At 61.0% G+C, this 12,957-nt stretch overlaps 2 protein-coding genes across 4 annotated transcripts in view; one reads left to right on the top strand and one right to left on the bottom strand.

Moving 5' to 3' along the window:
• The window catches only part of Asphd2 (aspartate beta-hydroxylase domain containing 2), an 11,703-nt gene extending 6,376 nt beyond the window's left edge, over positions 1-5,327 (top strand). The window contains exons 2-3 of the mRNA XM_015500183.2: positions 2,542-2,655; positions 3,667-5,327. Of these exons, the coding sequence (XP_015355669.1) occupies positions 2,542-2,655; positions 3,667-3,776 (224 nt within the window). The 3' untranslated portion in view covers positions 3,777-5,327. The remainder of the gene's footprint in view (positions 1-2,541; positions 2,656-3,666) is intronic.
• A 6,018-nt stretch (positions 5,328-11,345) lies between these two features.
• Hps4 (HPS4 biogenesis of lysosomal organelles complex 3 subunit 2) overlaps positions 11,346-12,957 on the bottom strand; it is a 29,128-nt gene continuing 27,516 nt past the window's right edge. For 2 of the 3 annotated variants that reach the window (XM_048784963.1, XM_048784964.1), the window contains one exon: positions 11,346-12,508. In XM_048784963.1, coding sequence (XP_048640920.1) covers positions 12,337-12,508 — 172 coding nt within the window. In that variant the 3' untranslated portion in view covers positions 11,346-12,336. The remainder of the gene's footprint in view (positions 12,509-12,957) is intronic. The other variant, XM_048784965.1, reaches the window with a different exon arrangement.

The raw sequence follows: 12,957 nt of genomic DNA, 5'->3' as shown, positions 1-12,957 counted from the left end.
GGGGCAACCCTCCCTGGGGCTCGGGTCGCCATGGCCAGGTGAGCGGTGGGCCAGGCAGCCAGAGGCCTCAGGCCAGCTGGGCATCGGGCTGTTGAGGGGTGCTGGGGATGGGACCCAGGGCCGCGGGGGGAAGGGCAGGCAGAGGCGCTGCGGGCAGATGTGGTGAAGTGCCAGGCTGATGCCGCCACCAGGGACGGGTAGCAAAGAAGTCCCCATCACCACCGCCCCACCCCCGTGTACCAGCGCCTCCCCGCCCCGCACAGTGGACATCAGTGTAGAACAGGACCTCAGGCCCTGGGCATGGCCCTCCTGGGCCCAGCTAGTACTTGCAACAAAAGGGGGTCCTCCTGTCCCCGCACAAGGTGTGGCTGGGTCCCCAGGGCCAAGGCCACCTCCATGTCCAGGTTCCTCCGCGTGCTCCTCACGCAACCAGGCCCACGTTGAAGTGCACCCCGTGACCTTGTGTGTTGGCCGAGCGGGTCCCCTCCTGCGGGTCCCCTCCTGCGGGTCCCCTCCTGCGGCCATACCTGTGCCCACTGTCCCAGCTGAAGGGAAGGAAGCATGCAGTCCTGGGCCTCTGCTCCCTCCTCCACCTCCTCGTCCCTGTCCCTCCACACCAGGGAGCCTCCAGCCGTCCCACGGTGTTCTGTGGAGTGCTGGGCCCTGCCATGAGCTCCCTCTGGGCTGTCGCTCCATGCTGACCACTCCGGGCCCGCCGTCACCCCTTGTGGGGCAGGCTGTGACAGGCCCCTGTACTGTCCACAGTACTGAGATGCCCACTCAGGGAGCAGCTCTAGACCCTGACTCACCAGGCAGATGTCCAAAAGTCACATGAGAAGACCAGAGTGTGCACAGCCACCCTGGGCACAGGGAGGCCTTCGCTGTCACTGTGGGTGTGGACGGTGCCCAGCCATCCAGCGGAAGGGGCCAGAGTCCCAGCCTGTGTTTCCTGCCCCCTCCCAGTTGCTGGCCACCAGCCCCCTGAAGCAGGGGCTGCTGTGGGGACAGTCCCCCGGTGTCTTCCTGCTTCCGTCAGGGTTGGTGGGACAAAGGAGCAAACTCTAGGCCACCGAGGATCCTGGGACGGGCGGGACTGTCCAAGGCCATGCGGGGCCCGTCTGTCCCCCAAGGGCCTCCCAAATGCTCTGGGGAGAGTCTTCCTCGTTTGTGCCCCCCAGGCTGGTTGATGGGCGGAGGGCAGGAGGCCGGGCTGCGCCAGGCTGGAGCAGAAGGCAGGGAGTGAGGACAGGGAAGGCCGCGGTCAGCCAGCCAGCCAGCCGCACCCCGCTGCCCCGACGCAGCAGCAGTGAGTCCTGGAGGGGCCCAGGGAAAGGGGAGCCTCCTTCCGAACCCCTGGGTGGACTGGCCCTGCACAGAGTTCCCTCGTCCCAAAGCCTTCGCAAGCAGCAGAGTGACCCCAGCTGAGCCGCTGAGCACCGTCCGGAGACGGAGTGTTGGCAGTTTGAACATGGAGACCACAGCCGTGAGCAGAGACCTCCGTGTAGCTGCTTGTGACCTGTGACTGTCGTCTTATCAAAGTGTCCAGTAGCTACTCTTCTTGGGTTCAAAACAGATCGGCCCCAGCAAGGGCCAAATAGTGACTTTTCAGCAGATCCAGTCACCGCTCCGTTACTCCCAGAGCGATACGGTGGTCTCTGCGCAGTGTTTATGTGGCACAGACCTGCGCAGTGACCTTCAGTTACTGGTGACAAGGTTGCATAGCAGCCTTGGAAGGTACATATACTAATGTCCCCTTTTCACAGATGAGGATGGTGAGGCTCAGAGAGGTTGAGTGGCTGGCCCAGAGTCACACAGCACACACAGGTCTCAGCTCATCATCTGTCCCACGTCGTCTGTCCTTCCTACACCTCCATGTGGTCTCCTCTAAGAGCCATCCACTTTGGCTTAAAGAGTACATAAAAATATTCCAGTTGCCAGAGAGAAAGAGAGAGTGTTTTTGTCATAAGGACCCTGGATCCAGAGGGCATGCTGACTTGCTCAGGGTCACCCTTAGCCCAGTGCATCACTGAAGACAGATGGAGCCACCACTGACCCGCCCCCGCTCAGGGCTTCCTCCCAAGCCCTTCCTCCCAAGCCCTTCCAGGCTGACCCACGCCCTGAGGAAGCCATCAGGCAGCTGAGACAGTGCCTTTCTCTGTGGCTGCCGAGATGGTGGCAGCAGCCAAGTGTCTCTGCTGAGGCTGGGAATGGGGACGTGAAGGCCAGCGGTGTCCCCAAGGGATGGCCCTGGCTCGGCCTCACCGATGTCTCCAGCACCTGGCTCCTTGTGAGGGTGCCCACCCGTGCCCTCCTGAGGCCCACCACTTTCTTAGGGTGGCCTCCGGGTTGCAGGAGGAGGCCAGGAACCACACAGAGCCTCCACCCTGGGCCTCAGAATGGGTTAGAAGGTGGAATTCAAAGAGGCGAGCCCCTCGTAGGCCGTAGGCGGTTCGTTGCAACTAGAAAGCCCAGGGGACAGGACTGTGGTGACAGCTGTGGACGGTGGTCTGGCTGGCTTTCACTCTCTATTTTCCCCACAAGGGCTCAAGACTCCAAGCGGCTGTGAGCTGGTGGTGGGGGGCGAGCCCCAGTGCTGGGCCGAGGGCCGCTGCCTGCTCTTCGACGACTCCTTCCTGCACACCGCGTTCCACGAAGGTGGGTCCCCCCACGTCGTCGTTTTGTTTTTAACAGATTTTATGTTTTTGCCGCGTGCATGGGAAGCGCCCCTGGATCTCAGAAGGCGGCAGGTCCCTCTCCCTGTGGTCACTGTAAGTGGAAGACCTTCAGCTTGTATTTCCTTAGATTTCTTTTTTCTTTCTTCCTTTCAGTCATTTGCCTCTGAGATTCCTTTCTGGCCACCTAGTGCGTCCCTCGGGCTCCGTGACCAGAAAATGGTACCAGGGATTGAACTCAGGGCCCTCGACCACGGAGCCCCAGCCCCAGCCCTGTTCTGTGTTTTATTTAGAGACAGGGTCTCACTGAGTTGCTTAGGGCCTCCCTTTTGCTGAGGCTGGCTTTGAACTCGCGATCCTCCTGCCTCAGCCTCCTGAACCACTGTGACAGGCAGGCACCAGAGCGCCCTGGCAGATTTTAGTTCTTAAAGAAATTTTAGGGGGCTGGGGCTGGGGTTCAGTGATAGAGCACTGGCCTAGCAAGTGCGAGGCCCTGGGTTTGATCCTCAGCACCATATAAAAATAAATAAATAAAATAAAGGTATTGTGTTCAACTACAACTAAAAAATAAATATTAAAAAAAAAAAAAAGTTTTCGGTTTCCAGAAGAAAACTGAGCAGAAAGTACCAAACATGCTCCTTCGCATCCCGGCCCCCAGCTGCCCGCAGCCACAGCGTCCCCAGCAGATCTGGACGCGTTATTACCTAAGTCCGAGCTCAGGTCTGGGCTTGCTCTCGGTGTGGCTTTGGACAGAGGGGACAGTGTTGTAGCCAGTGGTTCCACTGCTTAAGAACAGCGCCTGTCCCCGCCTGGCCAGCTGCCCTGCAGTCCACCTGCTCAGAGCCTCGTGAGCCTGGGGATCAGAGGAGGGAGGTGTTGTGAGCCAGGCCAGGGACAGCACAGGTCCCCAGCCCAGAGCATGCAGGGTCAGGTCCTGCCACACCTGGGTCCTGGCCACGGGCCACCAACCTCTCCTCTGTCCCCCTCCCCACAGGGTCGGCAGAGGATGGCCCCCGGGTGGTCTTCATGGTGGACTTGTGGCATCCGAACGTGGCGGCGGCCGAGCGGCAGGCCCTTGACTTCATCTTTGCTCCTGGGCGATGAGGACACTTCCCCGCTGGAGCGGCCAGGGGGGCCGGGGCACACCTGGGCGGACCCGGGACAGTGCGCCCGCCCGGCCACAGGCCACGCTCAGCACCTGCCTCCCGGGAAGCGCCCTGGGATCTTAGAGGGCGCGGTCCCTCTGCCGCGTGGTCACTGTAAATGGAGCCCTGCAGCTTGTGTTTCCTTAGGTTTCTTTTCTCCTCCTTCCTTCCAATTGTCGCTTCTGAGATTCCTTTCTGGCCAGCTAGCGCGTCCCCCGGGCCCGTGACCAGGGACGCGGTGCCTCTTTGAGTCCGTCTGTCGCGTCGCCCCTTGGTTTCTTCATGTTTTCAAACAGAGTAACCAAACGGCCACCGTCCAGCTGTCGGACACGAAGCTGCTCGTGGTCACCTCTAGGCAAAGCAGACGCCTGCCAGCCAGCCACTCGGCCCCTTTGCTGGCACACGGAGGATCCTTCGGCCGCCCAGGGCAGGAGACAGTCTGAGGTCTCCGCTCCTGGCTGGCTCTGGTGGCAGGGAGCGGGCCTGCAGACCTCCCCAGGGGTGGCGTCCAGGGTCGGGGAACTGTGGCCACTGTCCTCTTGCCCAAAGCCGTCAGTTCCCTGCAGGGACCGGCCCTCCACTGGTGGCTTCCTCCAGAGCAGGGCCGGGCTCCCGGGCCAGCAGCGGCCACTCACCTCACTGCCCACAGACGCCCACTGCCAGGCCAGGCCGGGCACAGCCCCTCAGCGTCTGGAGTCCGGGGTGGTCCAGGGCAGGGCCAGGCTGCCTGGGGGGGAGGCTCGCCACCCGACTCCCAGCAGGGCTGTCCCCGAGGATGGCAGTGCCAGCTCTGACCAAAGCGTCCCTTTTGACCTGGAGTCTGTTCCCGTGATTTTCTCCCTGTTTGTTCGCGAAGGTTCCAGCGGCCGCGGGGGGCCACTGTGTGCCTTGCCGTCCCGCGAGGCTGCGCGCCCAACAAAGGTGACCGGGGCCAGCGTGGGTGAGGGCGCAGGGAGGCCTGCAGACCCCAATACCTAGGGCCACTGCACCAGCTGGGTGGCCTCCTGTGAAGACATGTCCGCCCGTAGGAGAGGCCCCAGTGAAACAGCTTCCCTTAGCTGAGAGCCGAGGGGAGCCACACGAGAGGGACCTTGTGGGGACAGTGTCCCGGGGGCACTGGAGGTCCACGCAGCACAGCAGCAGGATGGGGCACACGGCTCTGGCGCGGGGCCTGTTGGTGTCCTAATATGAACCGAGGTCCCCAGGAAGGGACGTGTGCGAGAAGCCGGGATCTGAAGCGCCAGGTGTCACTGGCTGTGTGTGAAGAGGACACGTCTGTGGCGGGCGAGGGGAACACAGGAGGCAGGGTTGTCACCTGGAGTCCCCGTGCCGGTCACGTGTCTCGTCAGAGAATCGCCGAGGTGCATGACCCCACACGAGCCGACCTTCCTGCTCCAGTTTACAAACCAACAGCCACACGGACACCTGGCTGCCCGGCCCCCTGTCATGGTTGGGGACAGAGATAAATAAAGGATCTTGCTGAAAACCAGAGTGACGTGGTGATGTCGTCTGTGGGGAGGAAGAGGAGGCTGGCGTGAGCCCAAGGGATGGGTGCCCCGGGAATTTGTGCCCCTGGTTATTGAATCATGTCACAGAGGTGGGGGGACTGCCCCAGCGGGCGGACAGAGTGGCCGAAGCAACGGTCCTTCCAAGATCAGGGGTGGGGAAGCCCATCTCCAGAACGCCAAGAGCAACAGCTGTCACCTGGGCAGGGCACAGGGACGCTGGCTTCAGCCCAGCTGGGCATCAGGGCTGGGTGGCAGGAGGCACTCCCTGTCACCTGGCAAGTCACTTAACCCAGTCTGCCCCCTGGAGAGACAGCACCTGCCCTTAAAGGGCCAGCACTGGTTCCTCCCTGCAGTACCAAGGACACCTGGTAGAGAAATAGCCCGTGTGTCCTAAAGCGGGCAGCAGGGACTGGTGGCCAGGAGCCCCGGGAGCTGCCCGACCACCAGTTGTTCTGCACTCAAGCCCAGCTCCAGCCACAAGAGTCCCTGGGTGCCACAGCAAGCAGAAGGGAGGTGTGCCCGCCACCTGGGGCGCTGGTGTTCTCACCTCCCATGTGTGTGCAGCCAGTTGCAGCTGCTAAGGTGACCTCCGTGTTTTGTGGGGACACCGGGGTGGGGAGGGGGCCTGGCTGCCCCTGCAGAGGGGACCCCACCTCCCAGGACAGCAGCAGCCTGGGAACGCCCTTCAGACCCTGCGGTCGGGCAGGACCAGCCCCTTGTCCACGCAAGGTCACTCAGGCCCCCCGACCCAGTGGGCCCTGAACTCTTCTCCCAGAGGTGCCTGTTTGTCATTCCCCAGAGTCACCTACATCCTCCGTGTTTGGTGCCGCTGAGCAGACTAATGGCATCAAGTGCCTACAACATGGAGCAGGGGAGAGGCAGGGTGGCCCTGTGGCCTGGCTCTGGACACTGCTGCACAGGAAGCCACCGGGAGCTTTGAGACACACTGGTGCCCCCCACCGCCCCGCGTGCCAGGGCACCTTCCCTGGGGGGGATACCAGGGATTGAAACTAGGGGCCTCTTCAGGGTGGCCCCCGCAGCAGGCTGCCCTGTGACTCGTTTCCTGTCGTGTTCTAACGTGCAGCTGGGGCTGAGGGGCTCTGCTCTGAGGGGCCAGGATGGGAAGGTCTTGGAAACAAGCTGGCTGGAGAGCGGCATCGGCTCTGTCCCCGTGTGGCCCTGGGCACCTGAACCCAGCTTCTAAAGCGACAGCTGTGTTTTTTTTGAGGGGGAGGATACCAGGAATTGAACTCAGGGGCACTCGACCGCTGAGCCCCACCCCCAGCCCTATTTTGTATTTAGAGACAGGGTCTCACTGAGTTGCTGAGGGCCTCACCATTGCTGAGGCTGGTTTGAACTCTTGATCCTCCTGCCTCAGCCTCCTGAGCCGCTGGGATGGCAGGCGTGCGCCACCACACCTGGCTCCCTTTTTATTCTTAAGCCAAGCTTGAGTTATGGTTCCTATCCGTAGCCACCAAGACGTCCTCCTCCACTGCACGCCTCGTCTGTGGGGCCTGGCGCCTGCTCTCAGAGGCGCAGCGTGAGATTCGAACAGAACAACGATCAGGCAGGTTCTGGGAGGACGGGAGGGGCTGCACGTGTGTGTTAGACACAAAGAGGAAGAGCCCAAGCCAAGTCCAAAGTGCTGTCCTCAGGACCATCTCGCCCGCTCTGCAGCCTTCCCTAACATTGGCCTCCTCGCTGACTTGCTGACAGATGTAAATGCAGGAACAGGACAGAATAAGGCCACACGTTGCAGAGGTGCTGACAGAAGGCATGACAACCCCCAAGCAGACTATGGCATTAGGTGGCAGGAGAGGAGGATTGGGGACTTCTGCCTCCTTCCCAGGTGTCCTGTCGGTCCTCTTCCCTGCCTCCCCGCCCTGCCTCCTGCTCCCCACGCCCCGTATTTGAACCACCCCAGGTTCATAGAGTGCTTTCTCCAAGCACAGAGAGCACGCCCCATGAGGGTCCTTCTGCATCGTGCCATTAGATCCTTGTGGCCCGGACAGGGACAGTCACACACCCTTAACACACAAGGAAGCCAGGCTCAGCGTGAGCAGTCACTGTGAACAGGGCCCTGTGGCCGGCAGAAGCTGGAATGAGAAGCCAGTGATCCAAGCCTCTGTCCCCAGGTTCCTCGTCAGATTCAACCGACCTGGGTCAAAACTATTCTGGAAAAAAATTGTACTGACTTCTTGTCATTGTTTAAACAACACAGGCCACGACCGTTCACCCACCATTGACACCGCGTTAGTTGTTGTAAGTTAGAGATGGCTTGAAGCACACAGGGGGCTGTGTGACCCCTGTGCCAGAAGTGACTTGCATGTCCCTGGGTTTTGGTATCCACTGGGGTCTTGGAACCAGTTACCCGTGGAGACTGAGAGAGGGCTGCACACCAGGTTCTGGACGTCTGCCTGACACTGGGTGGGGGCGGTGGTCTGCCTTCTCAGGACACTCCTGACACTCCTCTGCTGAGGGTCCACAAGAAACCAAGCCCCTTGTTTTATCAAAGAGGACACCAAGGGTCAGAGAAATAAAGTGACCGACCCTGATTTCCACGGCAGTAAGGTGCGGAGCTGTGATTTGGACCCAGCTCTGGGACACCAAAGCCTGCGTGCTCCAGGAGGGACAGCCCCTGGCAGCAGCTCTGCAGACCTCGGGTAAAGGAAGCGCCTCCAATCTGTACCTGCCACCTGCCCACAGGGCTCTGGCCAGGACCCAGGCCTTTGCCTGGGAGTGCTCCTCCCAGCCACCAGGACGGCGGGACAGGGGGGAAGGGCTGCCTCTCGCCCTGCTTCTCTCTCAGGAGCCAGCGTGCCTTCTGCTGAAACCACACCAAGCCACCCCTGCTTAAAGTCTCCTCCTGGCCCAGACCTTGCAGGCCTGCAGGGCCCTTCGTGGGGGCCACCTCTCCCACTCCCCACACTGCCCTCTGGAAGGACAGGGTGCCTGGAATCACCAGCACCAGTATTGCATTTGCAGGCGGGTGTATTAGTTTCCTTGGCTGCTGTAACAAATGATCTCAGTATCTTAAAGCAAACGAGATTCACTGTCACGGTTCTGGAGGCTGGACATCCAAGATCGGTCTCACTGGACCTCATTCCACGTGTTCATAGTCACATATCCACCCTCTGCGGGCTCCAGGGTCCATTCCTTACCTTTCCCAGCCTCCAGTGGCTGTGGGCTTCCTGTCAACCTCCACCAAGAGAAACACCATCGAGGGTGACTTCAACAAGGATCCCAGTCTCGCTGGGCACCACGGTGCACACCTGTAATCCCAGCAGCTTGGGAGGTTGAGGCAGAAGGATAAATTTTGAGGCCAGCCTCACAACTTAGCGAGGCCCTAAGGAACTTGCTGAAACCCTGTCTCTAAATAAAAAGTAAAAAGGGCCCAGGGATGTGGCTCAGGGGTCAAGCACTCCTGGGTTCAATCCTGGTACAAACAAACAAACAAACAAAAAATCCCAGTCTCCTTTAGCTACCACACTGTCACTGTCACTGTGGTGGTGGCAGGAGCACTGGATGCCTAGATGCTTCCTCTGGGGGAAGAGGCAGCTTGACTAGGTGCCAGTGTTTCCCTAGGGAACAAAGGGCCTTTCCCAGTGGGAATCCGAGGCCACTATTAATCTCTCCCAGGAACTTGAGTCCCACAGTGCACAAGGGCAGGAACCCTGCAGGGACTGACCCCAACAGAGCCTCCTGTTCCCTCCCCTCCCATGGCTTCTGCAGGCTATACAGCAGCATTCTAGATTGTGAGGCCAGCGAAGCCAGCGTGGACCGTCCCACACAGGCCACCTGCCCCGCTACCACGGGAGGGCGGGCGGACGGGCGGGCGGTGCTCCTGCTGCAGGAACATGCTGTGTGGCCCCCGGGGCCTCTGCTCAGGGGCGTCTCACTCATTTTGAGGGCGTGGGCCTGTGGCTGTCGCTCAGAGCCCCAGATGCCTGATACATTGGACAGGAAGCTCGGGGTTGGGCATTCTTTTTCCTGCCACTTCTAAGCCACTGTTACCTAGCCTTGGCGATAACGCTGCAGCTCCCTGACCTCTGGGGCTCTGGGCACAGGGCAGAGGCTCCGTGGCTGCCTGTGCTGGGACCTCAACCCCAGGAGGGTGGGCTGCAGGGGCCTCTCCATACCCACAGGCCGCCTGCCTGAGGCTCTGTTGGCAAAGGGGAGACAAAGGGTTACCACACAGGAGGCACCGTGGGCCCGTCTCATACTGTGGGCTTGACACCTGGGGGCCACTCCCAGGCTACTAAATCAGCACTGGTGTGAGGGGGTGCCCTTCCTTCCTGCTCCCACCCTTCCAGAAGCGGCACCCTAGGACCAGGGAAGGATTCTCCCCCAGCATCCCTTTGCCACGCCAGCCTGGCCCAGGGCTCCCGGCAGGCCACAGGCACCTGTCCCCAAGAAGCTGGGCATGGCGGGCCCAGTTAACTGGCAGCAGGAGACAGCTGGGCCTCTGGGAGCCACCCTGGGAGGAAGCCCACTCTGAGGAGGGTGGTGAGTGGAAAGCCACCAGGCAGGTCCCAGAGGGAGGCAAGGGGGACCAGCTGGCCATCCGTACCAGCTCTGTCAGGGACCTGTGGAAGACGGGCGAGCTCACAATTTGTGGCTGTCCAGCCCGGGTCTGCGAGGAGGAACCGCAGGTAGCTGGGATCCCAACTGAAGCTCTGAGCCCAGGGTGATGAGCAGCGTGGCTAGGGGGCGGGGGGCGGTCCCTGCCCTACAACTGGAACCTGGACAGGTGTGTGGAGACAGGTGTGCATGAGTGTCCTTGTCCTGCTGTGCCACGTTACAACAGGGGCTTCAAGGGCCTGTATTACCCCTCCATTTCTGTGGGTCGGGACAGTGACTGGGTTGGCATTCTGGGGGCTGCACGGGGCTGGAGGATGTGCTTGCGGCAGGCTCACGGGGCAGCTGGCCCACTCAGGCACAGGCCTGCCTCAGGACGGCCCAGGGGGGCCTCTGCGGTCCTCGCACTTCAGCGTACCCTTTGTGGTCAGGACTCAGCTTTGGGGTGGGCCTTCACGGGAAGCCCTGGCTGCCTGCTGTCCTGCTTTCTAAGAAACAGATGCATTTTGTATCCAAAGCAGCCTGTGGAATTGGATGAGAAGGGAGGTTTGTGAAGTTAAGACTGGGACCCTGGGCTGGCTGGGTGGCTGGGTGACTGACATTCAGCCCCGGGCAAGGGGTTGCCAAGGACATTCTTAGGAAGCACGGCTTGCTTGGAGGCCATGAGATGGCTCTGGACTCTGACTTGCGCCACTAACACGGTAACAGGTTGTGATTTCACCAAGTTCCAGAGGCTCCATTAGCAAAAGGAAGAGCAAGGCTGCTCCTGAGCGCCCCTGCCAGGAAAGGCAGGAACTGCAGCCAAGTTTGCTGTGGGGCGTGCCCGAGGGGCTGGCATGGAAACAGGAGTGAAACCCCAGCAGAGGACCCTGCGAGTTTATCCTAGTTTGAGGCAGGAGCCTCCTCCATCACCTGCAGTGGCAGGAGGGACCCTAGGGAGAGGAGGTGATGTGGGCCTAAGGAGCTGGCACTCACAGGCACAGAGGCCGCAGCTCCTCCCAGGCAGAGGGCTGGTCCCTGCACGTGGCTCCTTTCCTGGCCACAAGGATCGCAGGGAAGGAAAAGCACGGGCACAGCAGAGACCACGGCTGCCCCTGTGCTCACGGCGCGGCCACCTGTGGATTCAACCACACATCAAAGTCACCTGGGGAAACAGTTCTGTCCACACTGAGCAAGGGCAGGCCCTCCTCATCGTCAGTCCCTCACTATGCAGGGTGACGGTGTCCTCAGCACTCTGGCAGGTTTGCGAGAACCCCAGAGGTGACCAGAGCACGCAGGAGGACGCGCATGGGTTGTAAGGGACTCGGTGTCCTAGGACTGGAGCATGATGGGGGCTCTGGGAGTCACGCCGACACCGGGGGGTGCCGTGTGCATACACCTCACATGAACATGGTGGAGCTCACCTGAACTGCCACTAGAAATGTCACTCTTCAGCCACTGACAACTCTTTGACATGTGTTTTATTTTTAGCCCTTGGAAACTTGTTTCAAGAAAAGACAACAGGTCATCGACGCCACTACTCCCAACATGACTTGCTCCACCAGGAGTCCTAAGGGCATCTCGGTGTTTCCAGCAAACCTGGACAGAGAGCTCTGACCCGTGTCCTGGACCCCAGCGCCTGACCACCTTGCAGGGGCTCTGCCAGGGGAAGGTCCACTCTCCCCCTCACAGCTGCTGGGAACTCGGTCTTGCTTTGCCCCGAGGGTCATGGGAACTCCCGTTGGGGACACCAACGGAAGGAAGCAGCCACAGAGCTGCTCCTGACCAAGGCAGCAAGGTTGGTCCTGCTGTCCCTGCCCTTCCCTCCTCCAACGTGTATGTTCTGAAGCCACCTGCAGTCGGGGCTCCTCTGGCACCATCAGACTGAGGACCAGCGCAGGGCTTTGCGCAGCCCCCTCCAGGGAGCCCTCCCCCCTGTAGCCCCTCCCTGGAGGAGGGCGAGACCTGAGAAATGAGGAGGGACAACTGGTAACAGACCCCCCACTCCTCATCGGGACACCTCACCCTGCCCACCTTGTGATGGGGTTGAACAAACACCCTGGACTGGGGACAATTAGGTTCTAGAATACAATGCCAACTCAGACTGCAGCACCCTTCAGGATGGGATGAACAGTGGCAGGGACATCAGAAGCCTCCACCCAGGGTGACAGGGAAACAACCAACCCTGAGCTTCTTTGGTACAAGGACCTAGCAGCCATCCTGGCCCCGCATGGCCAAAGAGGGCGCTTACCAAACTGCACCACATCTGCAGACCCAGAGGACCCCCATTTACCCACAGCCCAGGCTGGGAAGGGAGTGACACTCAGGACCCCTTCCCTGGAACGGGGCACTCCACGAGGAGCAGACGGCACAAGCCCCACTGAGGGCAGAGCTCTCCTTGCTGGTACTGTTCAAGGTCACTGCTCCTCATGACCTTGTGGCTGCAGACACAGTTCAGAGCAAGTTCACCCCGTGCTTCAGCAGCTTCTGCCTGGCTCGGCCGGGGAGGCTGAAGGCGCTGTCCTCGGGGCTGGGGAAGCCGGAGCTCCGGGCCGCGGCTGCCAGAGGCTGGAAGTAGGTCTCCTGGGCGGGGGTGCAGCAGGCGAACACGGCCGTGGAGGCGTTCCTGGGGAAGGAAGGGAAGCAGCCCCGTGGTGTCGTGGGCCTCGCAGCCCACACAGGGCCCACCCAGTGGCTGGGGTGTCATCTGATGTGGCTTGGAACTCTGTTCACTTGAGTTACAAGCCTCAGTGCCAATGGCCATCCTCCCTTCTCTCAACTCCTAGGGAGCTGGGACAGTCCAAGGCAGCCGGGAAGGGCTGCACCCAGGGCCAGCAGGAGCAGCTACAGACTCAAGCAGAAGGGCGGCCTCCCTGCGGCCCTCGGCCATTCCCAGAGCCTCTGCTCACTCCTCAAGTCAGCCTCGGGAGTGGCAGGACTGTCCCCCTGGACACCTGGCGCAGGGGCCCAGCTGCCCTCCTTTCCAGTGATGCAATGGCAGCATAGGAGGAAGGTGGGAGGACCTAGGGACGGCCAGATGGGCTGGGGGAGCATGGTTACAGGATAGGGGGATGC

Source organism: Marmota marmota, unplaced genomic scaffold, assembly GCF_001458135.2.
Source record: "Marmota marmota marmota unplaced genomic scaffold, marMar, whole genome shotgun sequence".
Taxonomy (NCBI): Eukaryota; Metazoa; Chordata; class Mammalia; order Rodentia; family Sciuridae; genus Marmota; species Marmota marmota.
Note: the sequence above shows the minus strand (reverse complement) of the source record. Positions and strands in the feature narration are given on the sequence as shown.